Source organism: Pinus tabuliformis, chromosome J (genome assembly GCF_031772625.1).
Source record: "Pinus tabuliformis cultivar Carrire ecotype Pingquan chromosome J, CPIR1, whole genome shotgun sequence".
NCBI lineage: Eukaryota > Viridiplantae > Streptophyta > Pinopsida > Pinales > Pinaceae > Pinus > Pinus tabuliformis.
The window spans coordinates 20,031,181-20,049,748 of record NC_142295.1 but is presented as its reverse complement, the minus strand read 5'-3'; the positions used below and the strand labels follow the sequence as shown (position 1 = coordinate 20,049,748).

At 40.3% G+C, this 18,568-nt stretch overlaps 1 protein-coding gene across 3 annotated transcripts in view; it reads left to right on the top strand.

Annotated features, from left to right (window-relative positions):
* The window catches only part of LOC149225205 (synaptotagmin-1-like), a 237,446-nt gene that overhangs the window by 202,852 nt on the left and 16,026 nt on the right, over positions 1-18,568 (top strand). For all 3 annotated transcript variants that reach the window (XM_089376991.1, XM_089376990.1, XM_089376992.1), the window contains 3 exons: positions 12,280-12,526; positions 12,645-12,998; positions 13,118-13,246. In XM_089376991.1, the coding sequence (XP_089233117.1) occupies positions 12,280-12,526; positions 12,645-12,998; positions 13,118-13,246 (730 nt within the window). The remainder of the gene's footprint in view (positions 1-12,279; positions 12,527-12,644; positions 12,999-13,117; positions 13,247-18,568) is intronic.

Here is an 18,568-nt window from a genome sequence, read left to right as displayed (position 1 = left end):
TCCAAGGGGTGTGTACTCCTCCTTCTGCACCTAGGCTGCTCCAAATGATGGCCGAATTCACTTGCAGATCCTCCTAGAACAACTTTGAAATGTAGCAACAGAGTCATCTAGGGTGGCACTCGAAGTCTACTGAAGATGAAGGTGAGATTCCTGTTTGAAAATTTCTTGTGTTGAACAGCACGGTGTAGACTTGGCTCAGTAGCTCAAGCATACAAGGGTTCAATTCTCAAATTGGCAAAAAGTCCCAAAATGAGGCCCTCCACCTCTATTTATCCTTGTTTCCCTCCTCTCTCCATGTGGGCCCCACAAATCGAACTCCTTTCCCTCTCTTCCTTCCCACAAGTGCGAATTCTCCTAAGGGGTGTGAATTCCCTCTTGGGTGGCCCCCACATTCCACTTACTCTTTAATTTTTCCTCCTCTTCCTATGTTTGGAGCCTCCTTCATCAAAATGTCAAGTGGGGTCCTCCTAACCCACTTTTCCCAAAGTCAAAACATGCCAAAAATATCAAAATTGTGCAAAATGTATTACTTAGCAAAACTTGCTAAGTAGGAACATCACAGTCCTCCCCGCCCAGATGTTGCTTGTCCTCAAGCAACTGAAGTGATGGATGTTGAAGTACTTGTTCTCCTTCCCAAGTGGCATCCTCCTCAGGTAGTTCCTTCCATTTCACCAAGAGCTCCCAGATAGTCTTGTTCTTGAGCTTCCTCTCCCTCGCCTCCAAAATGGCCTTCGGTACCAAAACCAAATGCCCCTCATCATCTAAGGGTGGTAACTCCATTGAAGTCGTCACTTGTTGCTCCAAGACCTTTTTCAGGCAAGAGACATGAAACACATTGTGCACTCTACTCCCTGGTGGAAGTTCCAGCTCATCTGCTACCTCTCCAACCTGCCTAGTCACCCTGTAGGGCCCATAAAAGCATGGATTGAGCTTCTTAGCTCCCTTTTGCTTCAAGGTGGACTACCTGTAGGGTTGGATCCTTAAGAAAACAAGGTCCCCAACCTCAAAATGCCTCTCAGTCCTATGCCTACCAGCGTACATCTTCTGTTGGTTTTGGGTAGTCTGTAAGTTATCCTTGAGAGATTTAAGGATCTCTTGGCTTTCCTGAATCCAATCTTTGGCCCTTGGGACCCGGCTGTCTCCAAAAATCTTCTGCTCCAACTACATCTTCCGCTGCTTGGAAGATCCCTGATATAGCGTCGACAAAGCATCCCACATCTCCTTGGTAGTGTTTTTGTTAGCGATGTGACAGACTATATGATCCTTCACTCCGTCGAGGACCATTATTTTTGTCTTCGCCATTTCTCCCTTGTATTTCTTGAGCGGATCTGGATCTATTGGCTCAGCACCACGATGTCGATGTAGACTTTGAAAAAATGTTCATCCAGAAGGCATGACATCCTTGCCTTCCAGATCAGATAGTTGGATGCCCCATCTAACCTGTCTTGATCTCTCAATCCACTAGCTGTCATTCTTGCCAAATGAAAAAGTCGAATAGCCTCCTCTCTCCTCTGCACAGCACTAGACTGGCCTATGCACTCCCTTCTGGAGCTTGTAGATCTGCCCCTCTCCGCTGTTGCTTAGCAAATGAGAATTCAGATTCCTTGGCTGGAAGTCTTTTGAGGAAGAATTCCCTCAATCGTGTCGATCTCTTCCCTCTGATGTCTTTTTACCGAGAAACTGTCTGCAGAAAACTGCGTCCCACTAGAAACCCCTCTTGGCTGAAGTTTCTGCTGCACTGCTCCCTCTGTTGCTGACAGATTTCGATCTAGAAATCCTACCTCTCTGTCGACTCACTCAAAGAGACATTTACCATGAAAATCTAGCCCTCCTGGCCTGAATTGTGCAAACCCTCAGGGGATTCGAATTGTTGCCTCTGCAGGAATTTCGAACTCCCTTCCTCCATCAACGCTGGGCTTTTTCGGCATTGTTCTATTGTTCCACTTGCAACTCTGATGCCATGTGAAAATTTGGATGCCCAAATTTCTACTACAACAACTGATTATGTTTCTTCTATTTGTTAAATTACTTAACAAAATTATTTACTGCTTCCTACAGTAAACACCGAAACTAATACACTGCAGCCTTCAGCATTTAAAAATGTGGAAACAGGAAAGAAATACATAACACATCTACACAATTATTTTTAGACAAATATCCCTGGAAAAACCCAATGCGTGAAAACTGGTGTAGCAGCTCTGAAGGTTTTATTATAATGCAGTGGTAATTCCCGAATACAATCTCTAGATGCCTTCCCGACAATCTAGTTATACAGAATATCACTGACAGAGAGATAAGTGAGGTTACCTCACACTATCACTGGAAATCCTGGCTGATTCAACCATTGAATGAATTGTCCCTGGTTGGCTTTGCACTGCCTCTGCGCAGTCACTACATCAGCCCAGCGTTACTCCTCTCGGTTGATCGATTTGCCTCTGAGATTTTGACTTCTGCTCTCCCGGTCTCACACCCTGACTTCCAGCTATAGAAATCGATCTCCCCAACAAATTTTTGGACTTCCTCAAGGCGTTGCACTTCCTCTGCGTCATCCTACACTACCTCTGTGTGGCCTTGCGTCAGCTTCTCTAGCTTTGCGCTGCCTCTACGTGGCCCTGCATCAGCTTCTCTGGCTCTACGTTGCCTTTGTTGGATCTCTCTCTCTCTTCTCTGCTGAGTATTCTCCAACCGGGAAATATTTCCCTTTGGATACTATCCCTACCCCTCACTACAAAAGATCACTATCGAAAATCTCTCCGGCAACTGCTCTGCTTCAGAAAATCGAACTTCTGATTTCCCCTTTGTGTGTTTTCCAAGTGCCCCTCAAGCTTCTTCTTATATCTTTTTGTTGGAAAACCAATGGCCCAGATTAACTTTTAATCAATGGCATAGATCATTTTGGCTTGACCTTTGTCTTCTTCTAGAAGTTACACCCACAGTTTAGATTAATACCCATTAATTATTTTAATTTCCTAAGTCTAGACTTAGCATCCCATTAAAAATAATTAATTATTTTAATAAAACTATCTCTGGGTGGAATTTCTCAAATCGATTTTTGGGTATTGGAGAATGCATGTGTCTAAGCCTCCTTGCAAATTTTGAGACTTAGAGCACATCCGATGCTACCAGAAATCAACACACAATCCCAACGTCACTGCCTCTGCATTGTCCCTTCTCTGCTATGCTTCTTCTCTTTGCTTCAGCCAGTGAGAAAATCGATCTTCTTGGGCAACTGAGTATTTGTTTGGTTCATCTTTCGAATGCTCATTGAAGTCCTTATAATCCTCTCGTTGATCAATCAATGGCCCATATTAGATTCTAATCAATGGCTTAGATCATTTTGACTTGATCCTCTTCTTCTTCTAGAAGTTTCACCATCAGTGTAATTAATACCCTTTAATTATTTTAATTTCCTAAGTTTAGACTTAGGCATCCATTAAATATAATTAATTATTTTAATAAAATTGTCTCCAGGTGGAATTTTCCAAAACGATTTCTGGGTATTCTGGAATAAAAGTGTCCAAGTCTCCCTGCAAATTTTAAGGCTTAGGGCATGTTATCGCACAGATTATCACGACAACGCTCAGACTGGGGGTTGTCACCCTAATCCCCGATCTCTCCGTTTACACCGTCTCCCGCGGCTAAGGTGGGTAGACCCTATGGGGTAAAGGATGACCAACCGTGGACCAGTTGGGTTGGGAGACACAACAAGGCAAATTAACACTTGATTGATTTTAGAAGTTAATGTACCAGTGCCTTATGGAGTTAATGATTAAATAATTGTTTATCAAATGCTGCAGAAATATGAACTTTGTAATTCCACCATTAACAATCATTTATCATCAAATAACCCAAACAAAGATTAATTTTACCAAATGCGAGATAATCGATAAATGCTCAATGCCTTAACAATATTCCAACAATTAAAATTCAAAAGATTATATGCTTAAAATAACCACACAATTTTTAAATGCTAATCAGTGATCACTTTCATATAGCTAATCTTCAAATGAACATTTAAGCATGTTTAACCACATAAAAATGATAAATATTAATCCCACATCAAAAATCTAATAGCCTTAGCGAAATACACCAAAATTTGGAAACGTGACAAAATATGCTAAGACTAAATGCGACACAAAAATATTTCAGAAAAACAACTTTATATATATATATATATATATATATATATATATATATATATATTATTTTTTATTTTTAATATTATTTTTAAAGTCAAAATTAAACAAAATTAAACTCCTAAATTAAAATCTAATCTAAAACCATAAAGAAACTTATATATATATATATATATATATTTTATGATTTTCTAAGCTTAAAATGAAATAAAACTAAAATCTAAAACTAAAGTCTAATCTAAAATCCTCAAAAAAAAAAAAAAAAAAAAACAAACAAACAAACAAACCTTTAGATGCCTTTTTTATATTTTTTTAATTTTTTATTTTTGATAGAAAGCTATAAACTTAAAATCAACATAGAACAACACTAAAATTAAAATTAAATCTAAACTATACCTAAAGCTAAAACCTAACCATACAAATGAAGAAAATAAAACAACCAATTTTGCTTTTATGAGATATTTTTTTTTTTTTTTTTTTTTAATGATTTATTGAAATAAGACAACAGACAAACTAAAATATAACTAATACTAAACTAAAATAAATATAAAACTATATGCTAACCTAATACATCAAAACATAATCTAAATATCTAACTATACAACGCTTTAAATAAAATCTAAATAAAAATCAAATAAAATCAAAACTTACCCAAAACTAAGCCATTGTACGCATAAAAAAATACTTACGATTAAACATGTTACAAAAGATAGAAATGCGTTTTAGTGTGCAGCTGAGCCCGACGGCGGCAGGAGGAACGCAGGGTTGGATGTTTGATGGCAGCGGAGAATACAACTGTTGTGTTTCAACGTGTGCAGGTATGCAGAAGGAGTTGACGGCAACAGAAAGAAAAACGCAGGTTTGGCATATGGCTCAACACTGAACAGCACGCAGAGGAAGAAAACTGGACGAGGCAACGTGAGGGGATATCAATGAAAAAGATGCGTAGAAGAGTGTGGGAGCCGCAGAAAGAAACAGCGTGAGAGTTGAGGGCGCTGTGGGACTTCGAAAGGGTTTCGAATGGCAGATTTTGCAGTGAACGGAATGGACGCGAATCAGGGAGGAGAAAAACGATGGGCAGTCAATGGCAGCGATGGAGATGTGAGAAGAGCTGTACGGTAAATGGCCAACGTGGAGGAGAGAAAATCGATGGGGAAAAGAGACGCAGGAGAAAGGAGTCTGCAGATAAGGAATGCAAGCAAATCGTGAAAGGAAGCACGCAGAACGCTGAGGAATATAGGATGCTCATCAAACAACAGATATGTGTGAGGGTCCGTTTGCAGATTGGACGCAGGGAGTTGAGGAAAAGAACGCAGGAGTGCTGGAACTTGGCACAATCCAGGAGGCTCTTCTAGAAAAATTTCGAAAATTTTCCTGCGGAAATGAAACCCCAACAAGCAGATCGCTGACCCTCTTCAGCAAAATTTTGAAAAACCTGTTGAAGATTATCCCTGCAAAATTTTCAAAACCTGTACCTGCAACCTGAAAACCATGAAAACAAACAGCCAGAACCTGAAAATGTAAAAAATAATTGAAACCCTAAAAACCCTAAGAACCAGCTAAATTACAACATTCACAGATTTATGACTCTAAGCAGCCAGATTTGTCAATAATCCACAAAAATATTTTCAGAATGTTAGATTTACTATGAGATACTTTAGAAAATCTCTCATGCATTCAAAAGATAAATTTAAATAGTAGACCCAGAATCGAAACTAGTTGGGCTCTTCAAGAAAATGCTTTACGGGAGTTGGCTGGTTCAGCCGAGAACTTCCCCAAACGCCCGTTGATCTTCACAATCTAGATTTCCTGCACAACTTACTTCAACTATCAATAAAGAGGGAAAAAACAGTAGTAAAACCCAAATCCAATGGAGATACCTGCCATTACTTTCAGAAATTCTATTACCATTCAAACCCTAGTGAGTGAACAAGATACCTGTGTTCAACATCACTCTTCATCAAGCTATTACCAATGGCTGAAAATAAATTTATGCAGAAAATGAAACAGCTTACAACATTTCAGAAGAGTAACACCAGCAAGATTTCAACCCCAAAGTCTTTCTTTATTGCACAAGAAAAAGTTTACAAGAGAGCTTTCTTTAGCACAAGACTCACAGATCGAATGATCTCAAATGACCCCTAACACCCTATTTAAAGGAAAAATTCCCAACGGCTAGTTCGAGTGATCCATGTCAAAATGATCTCGACCGTCGATGAGGATCAAAATCCCTTTTAATCTCATCCGTCGAATTTTTAAATGCATTTTAATATATTAAAAAATTGAAATTCTGCATTTATTTACTCAAAACTTTGACTTATTATTATTTTATTTTATTTTTTCAAAAAAAAATATTTAATTATTTTTTAAATTTTATTATTATTTTTATTTATTTTTTAATTTTATTTTTTATTATTTTTTTATTGTTGGATTCTGGAACTTAGCCTTTGGAAAAATCACCTAGGACCTAGGACTTGGGACTTATGAGGGGATTAAAACATTTTATAACCCTCAAGACACTTTACATCATGACCTTTACAATTTTACATCTCAAGGGGGAAAACCCATTTGACATAGACCACCCAGTTCTGTGACACAACTATAATCTAGCAGATCAAGCCATTTGTAATAACCTAACCAAATAGTTAGAATTATTTCCAAATTAATTTTACATAGACTCGAAGCACACTAGGATTCCCCTAAGATTCTAATGACAAAATTCATTTCGACTTTGCAGTTAGGCTGAAAGAAAACTCTGGCGATCATGGATCAGTGAGACAAAAAACCTTCTGGAACGTAGATTATCACTAGAAAATTAGGCCTGCCTAGGCAGTTTACATACATGACTCAGATCTGCTAAGATTATTTACAATTTACACATGCAGACTGGGTTTACAACATAACATGATCAAGTTGACAATGATTGTCGAATGGCACAGACATGTCGATTAAGTGCTATCCCTTTTGCGAAAAAAAGGGGGTGTACTTTTATGGGTAGTTGACACGTAATGGTCAACAGGGCACATCCGATTCTACTAGAAATCAATAGCAAGTTCTTAAGTTGTGCAATCATATCGAAGATGGTTTTCTTTGGATGAGTTTGTGATGATCATTTGATGGAAACCATTATAGCAGGAATTCTATGGGGGGTGTGGATGGCCATATAGCTTTCCCTACAGATTCAATGATTGTACACTTTATAGATAATACCAATGTGGAAAATGTCGAAGTCGGGATTAAATCTACAGGGGTCCAGAAATTGAAAAAGTCGTTAAAGTCAGGAGATTTTTTAAAAAATCAGCGAAAAGTCGACAAAACTAAAAAAATATAAAAATATTCATTTTATTTTTATTTTTTTAGCATCTAAAGTATCCACAACATCAAATAAATGTATTTCCACATAAACATGTAAAGAAAGCTAAAATATAATATGTATATGAAATTTAGTGCTACATTACATATCAAAATAGTGAATCAAGTCCTGAATCTTGAGTCCTATCTCAGTCTCAACTCTCAAGAGTCAAAATATCAAAAAAAAAATATAATAAACATATATCATGGGTCATCTACATGTCATAAAGTAATTAGTCACTGAGATCCTCTGCGCCTTTTATGAGAACAAGGAATGGATTTGCCTCTTCCTCTAGAGGAAGAATGCCCTGCCCCTGGGGGTACAAATGGACTCAGTCGTCCTCTGGAAGCCAATAAAAGAGGTGGCCTCTGTCCGCTGTTGCTGCCCATACTAGATGGTGTCCACTGTCACCTCCTCTTGCTCTGCCTCCTGACCCTGCTCCTCCTCCTCTACCTTTGGCTCTCCCTCCCCTGCAACTGCTATCTCCTCTGCCACTAGTGCCTCTAGATCCACATCTAACCAATTAGGGATCGAGTCCATGGTTAGCCTCTCAGTCTCGACACTCCATGCAGCGGTGGTATCAATATTGTCCAATGAGATGGCTTCCACATCAAGAGTTTTCTGAAGTTGTCTCACCCACAATCGAAGATTGTAGTAGATGTAGACCATGCCATTGAGGCGTTGGGACTCCAATCTGTATTAGGGTCATAGATTGTAAATTAGTACTTCGAAAATTTAAATATTAAGAATAATCAAATGAATTCAAAATTTTAATTTGAATTTTTTTTACTTGTTGCGCTTTTTGTTATGTATTTTGTCCAATACATTCCAATTGTGCTCACACCCAGCGGAACTGGATGTTTGGCTGAGCACTTGAATGGCAAGCTTTTGGAGATGGGTTACGCTGCCACCATAGCTTGTCCACCAAGCATCTACAAGTTAAAAGAAAAATGAGAAACATAAAAAAATAGTTAAACGTTGAAATTCTAAACTTGAAGCGAATTATAAAAAGACAATGAATTATGAAATTTGAATGTTGAAACTTGATATAAACTGAAGCTTACCTGGCATTTTGGTCGTCCTATTCTTAATAGCCATGGTAAAACCAAATGTGCCACCTACCATCCTATATATCTCCATTTCTTTAGAAATATCTTCACATTCTTGCTCAGATGACACCATCCTCTCAACACAAGTGAAGAATCCATCCATCACCTCGGCATCAAATTTGAAACCACAGGAGTAAGAAAATGCGAGGTTGAGGTAGATACCTGTAGCATGAATGGGCGATGGAGGGTATTGTTCCATCGCTCATCAATCACTCTCCATATGACCAGTTGTTTCTCTAACCCCTCGTCTCCCTTATCTTCATAATAAGCACAAATGGCTTCTTTGGCCCTATCCATGGCCTCATACAAGTAGCCCATTGCAGGGTTGTCTCCATCAACCAACCGAAGAACCCTTACCAAAGGTTCTAAAATGGAACACATCTTCTCTACTCCTGCCCAAAAGCTCTAATCATATGAAACTAGTCTGCATACGCCCTCTCCCTCTGGTTTGCGGCTAATAGATAAATCACACCAATCCTGTGAAAGAAACATTTTTTTCACATCCCACATAGAATTCAACAGAGACTGAAGAGATATGAAAGTAGTGGAAAATTGTGTAATGGCAGGACGCATCAACTCTTTGTTGTGGTGAATATTCTCATCAAGCTAAGCACATATGCATGATTATATAGAAATTTTGTTATGCTCCTAGATGATTCAACAGTATCCCTCACAAGAGGAATCTTACCTATATCCTCCATCATCAAGTCAATACAATGAGCAGCACAAGGTGTCCAAAACAAGTTAGGATACCTCTCCATAAGCAACCTGTCGGCTACAACATAATTTGCAATGTTGTCCATTATGACTTGGACAACATTTTGTGGGCCTACTTCCTGAATGAAGATGTCCAACAACTCACATAATAAACGTGCATCTTTAATGTGTGCAAATGCATCAACAGATTTCATAAACATTGTCCCCTTGGGACAACTAACCAAGAAGTTAAGAAGGGTCCTACCCTTCTAGTCAGTCCAACCATCTGACATGACTATGCATCCTATGTGTTCCCATGATGCTCTAAGCTCCTCCAATATAGTAGTGCAATCCGTCTTTTCATCTTGAGGAAGAGGCCCTCTCAACTCTGCAAAGGTAGGGGTTTTGTACCCCGGGCCAACAACAGCGACAACATCAAACATAGGTTGGTAGAATGGGTTTGTCTTGGCAATGTTAAAAGGAGCATCACTCCATAGAAGACAATTACTGACCAACTTGTCAACTTCTGCCTTTTCCTTTTTTTAAATGTCGATTTGATGCCAGGTTGTGCACCAGGTGTGGTTCTAGGAACAAGAAAAGATGAGAAAGTTGAGGGATTGGGACATGTGGGTGTGGAAGGTGATGTTGAAGAGCCACTCTCACTTCCCCCCACTCTTGAGGCCCCTACAAGTTGGCTTTTTAGTGCTGCCCTGGTGTCTTTGCCCTCCTCTTTATCCATCAATGATTTAATGGTCCGTCGAATGATTTTTGGAGATGGATTTGGGCAAAGTTCTATAATTTTCCCGAAATAGAATTTTAATCTATCGACACCCTCTGACATATGCTTGCCACACAACTTGCAAGTCAAATACATTCTATTGACCCCCTCATATTCGGGTATAGTATCAGGTTCACCATATTCCCACATAAGGTCCAAAAGCCTTAGCATTTTGTTTGAAACTTTGAACTTGAATTTGAACTTGGGCACAAAAAAAAAATTGAAAAAAAATAAAAATTGCCCATCACATAAAAAGCAAACAAAAATGTAATTGTTGATTTTAAATTTTAAATGCCTCTTTTCACTCACTTGTGTTGGAATGTCTAAGTTTGAAACGTTAGAAACCCTTCATGCACTTTACTGATTTATTCCTACCTATTTGTTCTGTTAATTAACAAGTTATTTACCATGTAAATAGTGGAAATAAATACAAGTACATGCTCAACACATTACAGATCATCAACTGAAGGAAAAAGCAACAAGCACACAAGTGACACCGTTGTTTTTGGACTAATGTCCCCGAAAAAACCCAATGCAGGAAAACCGGTGCAACTATCTGAGGGTTTTATTATTAAGTAGATATTTTCTGAGTACACTGGGTGCCAAAACTGGCTAGCCCGACAGAGAGAAGAATCAGGCAGCAATACCTCTCTTCGGAAACAGGTATTTCGAAAAGCCTGCTCCACGAAATCCCTCTCTAGAACAATCTGAAGCTTAGAGTCAGCCCTAAAACCCTTTGCGTCAGCCTACTGAGGCTCTCTGCAGCCTCTCTGGCTCTCTGCATCACTCCTGCAGCCTCTGTGTGGATGACGCAAGCCCTTCTGGCTCTGCACAGCCTGTGCTGCCTCTGCGTGGCTCCCTCTGGTTCTGTGTCTGCCTCTCTCTGCTTCTGCGCTAGTCTCTCGGCACTATCCCTGCCTCTCTGCCTCGTACTCACTGCCCCTTGCTGCCACTGATCACTAATTCTATCTCTTTGAGCAAACCCCGCTCTAGAGAATAGAATGACTAATCACTCTAGTGTAATCTCCAAGTGACTCTCAAGCTCCTTCTTATACTTTTCTCGTTGACATATCAACGACCGAGATTAAGTATCTAATCAACAGCTAAGATTAGATCTGGCTTGATCCACATGACTTTTGGACTATTCTAACACAGTTTTATATTAATTCACATTAATATTTTAATTTCCCTAAGTTTAGACTTAGGGACTCCATTAAAAATATTAATTATTTTAATACCTCCCAAACTGTTTAGAATCTGCCCAAATCCTTTTTGGGTATTGGAGATCTCATGTGCCCCAACCTCTCCACCAAATTTCATGGCTAAAGCACATCCGATGCTACCCCAAATCAACAACTTGAACACACTTAGATTTACTAAACAAGGGTTTGAATTTTTGTCATTTGATTCTTGAAAGTTGAAAGTTGAAGTTTTGATTCAATCTAGATTCTAAACAATGTTTTGATTCAAATTTTTAAGCAAAAATAAGATAAAAACAAACTAATAGAATTATAGAAAGATATAAGAAGCCATTTGTGTAACAAAGACTAAGAGATAAATTAAAATACATACCTGGCAGCAGCAAATCGGCTCCTTGAATCTCTTATGTTGAGCAGTGGACAAATCTCCAAATCCACACCGCAAAACTAGCAAATCTCCTCCCCTTGGGAAATCAAAAACACCTCTCTCCACAGGGACGAATGGCAGCAAGAAGAGTGACAAATGACTGTTTCTTTTCCTTTTCCGCCACTTATCCGTGACTTGGGCGGGCTCCGCGACTTTTTGGGTCGACCCCCAATTAAATCACGACTTCTACAATTTAATCCCAACTTTTTCAGCGGTGAAAAAGTCGCCAAAAAGTCAGCCAATTAAATCAGCCAGCCCAAAAAATTGGAATTTGGCGATTTAATCGGAACTTTTTGCCGACTTTTTCCACATTGGATAAATTATAATACTAGTCTTAATTATCATGTTCCTATAGTTGCTTCAGCAGGCTTGTTTACAAAGTAAACAGTATTGCTGTAATTATTTCTCTCTGATGTACTTTTGCTTGAGATGTAGCAAACAGGTCCTTAACATATTTATTTTATTATCATGAAATTGTCACTGATTAGTGATAAAGGAAGTTCATTAAATCTTCAACATCATAATCAGACTAGCCTATTTTGTGTGCTAGTTGAATTTACATTTAGATTATTGATTTTGCAGAGCTGCAAAGAAGCCTGTTGGAATGCTCTATGTGAAGGTTATTAGGGCAGTTAACCTGAAGAAGATGGACATTCTGGGGAAATCTGATCCGTATGTGAAACTGAAACTGACAGAAGACAGGTTACAATCAAGGAAAACGACAGTTAAAATGAGTAACCTGAATCCTGAATGGAATGAGGTTTTCACCTTTGCTGTGAAAGATCCCAATTCTCAAGTTCTCGAACTTCAAGCCTATGATTGGGACAAGGTATTAGCTTCACTAGATTTTGCCCATCTACCTTCTAACTCCTTTATACTTTCTTTCAATGTTTCCGCTGTTGTCCTCTATACTTATGTGGTTGGGTCACAATCTTCACTTTCTGCAGGTTGGTACACATGACAAGCTGGGGATGCAAATTCTTCCTCTCAAATATGTTACAGCACATGAACCAAAGATCTTTACTCTCGAACTGCTCAAGTCTATGAATCCAAATGATCCTCATAATAAAAGGTCACGTGGACAAATCATTGTAGAGTTGACTTATAAGCCATTCAAGGAGGATGATAACTCTGTCAGGGATTATGAAAATGCAACTGAAGTTGATAAAGCTCCTGAAAGCACACCAGAAGGTGGAGGCTTGTTGGTAGTAATTGTCCACGAGGCAGAAGATGTTGAAGGCAAACATCATACTAATCCTTATGTAACACTGCTTTTTATGGGAGATGAAAGGAAGACTAAGGTAAATTTTATTGCATTGCTTGCATTAAGACATGATCAGTGCTTTGTCTGTTATAAAAAAAGAGAATCCTCTTGCACAATTGTACTGATCTAACATCCATTTCTTTCTTTCTTGTGCAGCGAGTGAAGAAAAATAGGGATCCAAGATGGGAGCAAGATTTTGAATTTATGCTTGAAAAGCCACCGGTCGGTGAAAAGCTCCAAGTAAAAGTATTAAGCAAGGGTTCTACCTTTAACTGGCATAGGAAGGTATGTGGCTAGTTCAATTATGATTATTTTGTGAATATAAGGAATAATTCAGGAAAGCCTATAGCTAAGTTTTCTTGTCTTGGAAGGCCTTGTAACGGGTAAATGAACCTCTACCGATTGGGGTTAGCTCAATCAATTCACCATGCCTTAGTTGTGAACCTACCCACAACAAAGCCTATGTTATGATTAATGAGCATCAACCCAATTGAACCTTTAATCAACAGTATTTACGAGTATTTTATTTCATTGTTGAATCTTTTGACCATAACCCCAGCATTTAGTATGCTTTCTTCCTCGGGAGAAGATTAGAAATGTAAAACCTCACCTGAATGTTATATACAAAACAATTTATTGTATCATCACAAGAAAGATTGAAGTCCATTTTCACTGAATAAGAACTCATTCAATATTGATTTATCTCTGCCCATGATTTGCCTCAAAATTTTGACCAAACTTGTTCTATTTGCAGTAAATAATGATTGATAGGTATAGGAAGATTCTGAGATTCATTGGCAAAATCATAGAAAGTACCTACCAGAAGGAATCTGAGTTTATTAGGTACAAGGTCAGATTAAGCAATCAACCATATAAGCTGTGCCTCTAATGTTAAAATGGGCTTGGTTATTGTAGTGTATGCTTGGTGGACATAAGGCATGCATCTACTGTTAAAATGGGCACAGTTGTTGTAGTGCATTGTGACCACCCACCTCGAGTTATCAAGAGCATGGAAATATTAACATGCATATGATAACTACATATGCATGTATCACATGCACGAAACTAGTAGGCATACTAACTAATTATGGAGAATGTCCAAGTATAATGTAATGAATTGAAGTTACATAAATAATAATGTATCAAAATCTAATGAATATTTGTTGTGAAGTACTTATACTGCCATCATAATATATAATTAATATATGTAATGAATTATGCAATATATATATATATATGTTCAAAGCGGAAAGTAATATAAACCTTTAATAATAAAACCCAAATAAATTCAAGTACGAATTAATATAAATTTATTGAAGGTATAAAGTCATCAAAAGGGGATAGAATAACAATACTGTTGATTTGGGGTAGCATCAGATGTGCTCTAGCCACAAAAATTGGTGGAGAGGTTAAAGCACATGAGATCTCCAATACCCATAAATGGTTTGGGCAGAATCTAACCAGTTTGGAAGATATTAAAATAATTAATATTTTTAATGGAGTCCCTAAGTCTAAACTTAGGGAAAATAAAATATTAATGTGAATTAATATAAAACTGAGTTAGAATAGTCCAAAAGTCATGGATCAAACCAGATCTAATCTTAGCCATTGATTGGGGACTTAATCTCGGTCGTTGAAATGTCAATGGGAAAAGTATAAGAGGAGGCTTGAGGTTCACTTGGAGAACACATCGAGTTGATCGAGAATTTGATTTTCTGGGGCAGGGCTTGCTGAGGAAATCAAAGGAGTGATCAGAGTTGCAGCCAAGGGGCAGTGAATGCAATAACAGAGAGGCGGAGATAGTACCGGGAGCATCAGCGCAGAAGCTAGGAGAGGGTTGGCGCAAAAGCTGGGAGAGGGTTGACGTAGAGCCAGCTAGAGGCCACGCAGAAGCAGCCAGAGGCCACGCGGAGCCAGCCAGGAGCTATGCAGAGCCTGAGGAGGGCCAACGTGGGAGACGCAGAGGCTCCAGAGGCTAACGCAGAACCCAGAGAGACTGACGCAAACCCTAGAGGTTGACGCTGGGAGATTTCGTGGGGCAGATTGGGGTTGATATCTGTCTCCGACTGAGAGGTACTACTACCGAGGGTATTCTCTGTTGGGTGAGCCATTTCTGGCACCCAAATTGCATTCTAAAACTGCTTAATAATATAACCCTCAGATCGCTGCACTAGTTTTCCCAGATTGGGTTTTTCCAGGGACATTAATCCAAAAATAATGGTGTCACTTATATGCTTGTTTTTTTCCTTCAGTTGATGATCTGTATGTGTCGAGGCTATACTTGTATTTATTTTCAGTATTTACATGGTAAATAACTTGTTAATTAACAGAACAAGTAGGAAGAAATAGATCAAAAAGTACAGAAAGGATTTCTTATAGTTAGACTTAGAAATTCCAACATGGTATCAGAGCGTGGTTGCAGATCACAGGATAACTGAGGTCATCAGTCGAGCAGAGCAATAGCAGCAGAAACAACTGTCCCGAGTGACAGAAGTTGTTCTTAGTAGAGAAACAACAAGGAAGGGGTGACGCAGTGCCTGCGTCATCAGTTCGAGCCGGGAAGAGGATCAGCGCAGTGGTAGAGAGGAGCAAACCTGACCTACACAGTGCCTGGTCATCTTTCTCAATGAGGAAGGATAGACGCTCGTGGCCAGGAGGTGCGGATTTTGCTGGTGCAGGATTGCGTAAAGCTTAGAGGCTCTAACATTCAGTTTGTTGGGGCATAGGAGGCTGTGGGTAAGTTGCGAAGTGAAGCTGATGGGGTATTGTGGTTAGAACAGTACCTAACAGGACAAGCCCAAGGAGGAGGGAGTTGCTGCCGAGGATTTCTAGCCAAGAAATCGGGATTAGTGGTGCAGCTGCACTAACGATCGGAGTGGGGGGCATCTCGACATTGGCAAAGGGGTTTCTAGGAGGGAAGTAGAGAGACTCGGAAGAGTCAAAAGAGGAGCAGTGAAATGGCAGTGAATGGGGTAAGAGATCAGGACAGACTGGACGGAGCCTCAAATTTTGTAGTCTAGAAGGCCAAGATCTTGTTCATTCTAGACAGGAATCGTTTCAAGCATTTCACCTTGAACAAGATAGCAATCCCAATTGACCCAACTGAGAACAAAAAGTACCAGGAGGCAATGGCGAGGGCCAGAGCATCATCCTTGATGGGGTCAATGACGATGTAGTACCACATATTGTCGAAAAGGACACGGCAAATACAATGTGGGAGGCCCTGACGAAATTGTATCAGCATACTTCCGTGCAGAGGAAGATGCTACTAGAAAATCAACTGCAGTCATACCAGATGCAGAAGGGAGAACAGATAGACACCTTCCTCGGTCGATTGAAGGAGATCCGGGATCAGTTGACTTCCATAGGGGCCACGTTGGATGAGGAGATGATGGTGAGGACCGCATTGAACGCAGTCTCAGAGGATTGGGAGGTATTTGTCCAGAGCATACTAGGCAGGTCAACCCTTCCAAATTGGGAGGAACTGTGGGCGGCTCTTCATCAAGAAGAAATCAGAAGGCTAACCAAGGCAGAGAGCAACGGCAAGGGGGTCAGAATCAAGAAGGAGGAAGAGGAGGATGCTGCCCTAGCATCTGAGGGAAAGCAAGGAGAAATGGAAGAAGAAGGACCTCTCCAAGGTCAAATGCTTCCATTGTGGGGAACTGGGTCACTATGCGAGCCAGTGTCCGAGGAAGAAGAGCAAGGGAGAGGCTTCTAAGACCAAGGTTGCGCCAACAAGGGCGGAGAAAGAAGTGGAGACAGATGATGATTGTGCCATGAGTGCTCATACGCCACTTGAGAGGAAGTGGGGAGACATCGAGCTGTAGTCAGACAAACTACAGGCGATGAGGGGCAGGATCCTCGAGGTACCCAACCTCTTGGATTATACCTTGCTATGGGAGCCCCAAAGAGGAGTAGCAGGACTGGCGGATGTCGGTAGAGACAGATGCAGATGGAGCAACAGAGGGAGCTATAGTGCAGGAGTCCCAGGATAGCGTGAGGCAGCAGTGCGAGATGCACAGAGTTGTTGCAGCGGCGCAAAGGTCAGAGAGGGAGCACTTGTCAGTGACGGAGCTTCAACATCGGGAGTGTTTCTAGCCTGACGGAAATGTCAGAGTTGGGAGAGCAGTTACTTACGTCTCAGTCATTGAGTTGTTGTGCAACAGTTAGTAGTGGCAATGCTATAGGCAGCACGATGCAGCATGATGAGAGGGGTTGCAGTGCAGATGCAGTAGTGGCAGTGGCACAGCCATGGGCAGAAACACAGATGCAGAGGGAATTGTCGTACAGATGCAGCAGTGGCAGTGGCAGGGCCATGGGTAACAGTACATGATGCAGCAGTGCAGAGGATGGTCGGCAACAGGGCTAGCATCAGCACAGGGACCAATGTCGGATGATCAAGGTGATGCTAAGTGAGGAGTATTACTAGAGCACAGTCCTCGCTAAGAGGGAGTGTTGATTTTGGGTAGCATCAGATGTGCTCTAGCCACGAAAATTGGTGGAGAGGCTAAAGCACATGAGATCTCCAATACCCATAAATGGTTTGGGAAGAATCTAACCAGTTTGGGAGATATTAAAATAATTAATATTTTTAATGAAGTCCCTAAGTCTAAACTTAGGGAAAATAAAATATTAATGTGAATTAATATAAAACTGAGTTAGAATGGTCCAAAAGTCATGGATCAAGCCAGATCTAATCTTAGCCGTTGATTAGGGACTTAATCTTGGCCGTTGAAATTTCAATGAGAAAAGTATAAGAGGAGGCTTGAGGGTCACTTGGAGAACACACCGAGTTGATCAAGAATTCGATTTTTTGGGGCAGAGCTTGTTGAGGAAATCGAAGGAGTGATCAGAGTTGCAACCGAGGGGTAGTGAATGCAGTAGCAGAGAGGCAGAGATAGTACCGGGAGCATCAGTGCAGAAGCCGGGAGAGGGTTGACGCAGAGCTAGCTAGAGGCCACGCAGAAGTAGCCAGAGGCCACGCAGAGGCAACCAGGAGCTGCACATGTTGAATTTCTAATTTTACTTTAGTTAGAAACCCTCCATGCACTTTATCTGATTTATTCCTACCTACTTGTTATTTTCCTTAACAAGTTATTTACAATGCAAATACTGAAAATAAACGCTAGTGCATGCTCAACATATTACAGATCAGCAAGTAAAAGAAACAAAAACAAACACACCATATGACACCATTATTTTTGGACTAATGTCCCCGGAAAAACCCAATGTGGGAAAAAGGTGCAGCTATCTGAGGGTTTTCTTATTAAGCAATATCAGAGTACAATCTGCGTGTCGTAACTGGCCTACCCAATAGAGAATTTCCTTGGCAGTGATACCTCAGTTTCTAACAAATATCCTGGCTGAAACCTCAAATATTCCTTTCGGCAACTACTCAGCACAAATATGCCCCAAAAATTCCAGCGTCGGCCTCTCTCTGGACTGCGTCAGCCCCTCTCTGCCTCACGTTAGCCCTGCGTCACCCCGGATGGGTCTGCGTCAGCACTGGGAGGCCCTGCATTAGCCCTCTAGCCCTCTGTGTCAGCAACGCTGGCCTCACTGAGGCTCTGTGCAACTCTCCACTGCCTCTGTGTGGCCCTATGTGAG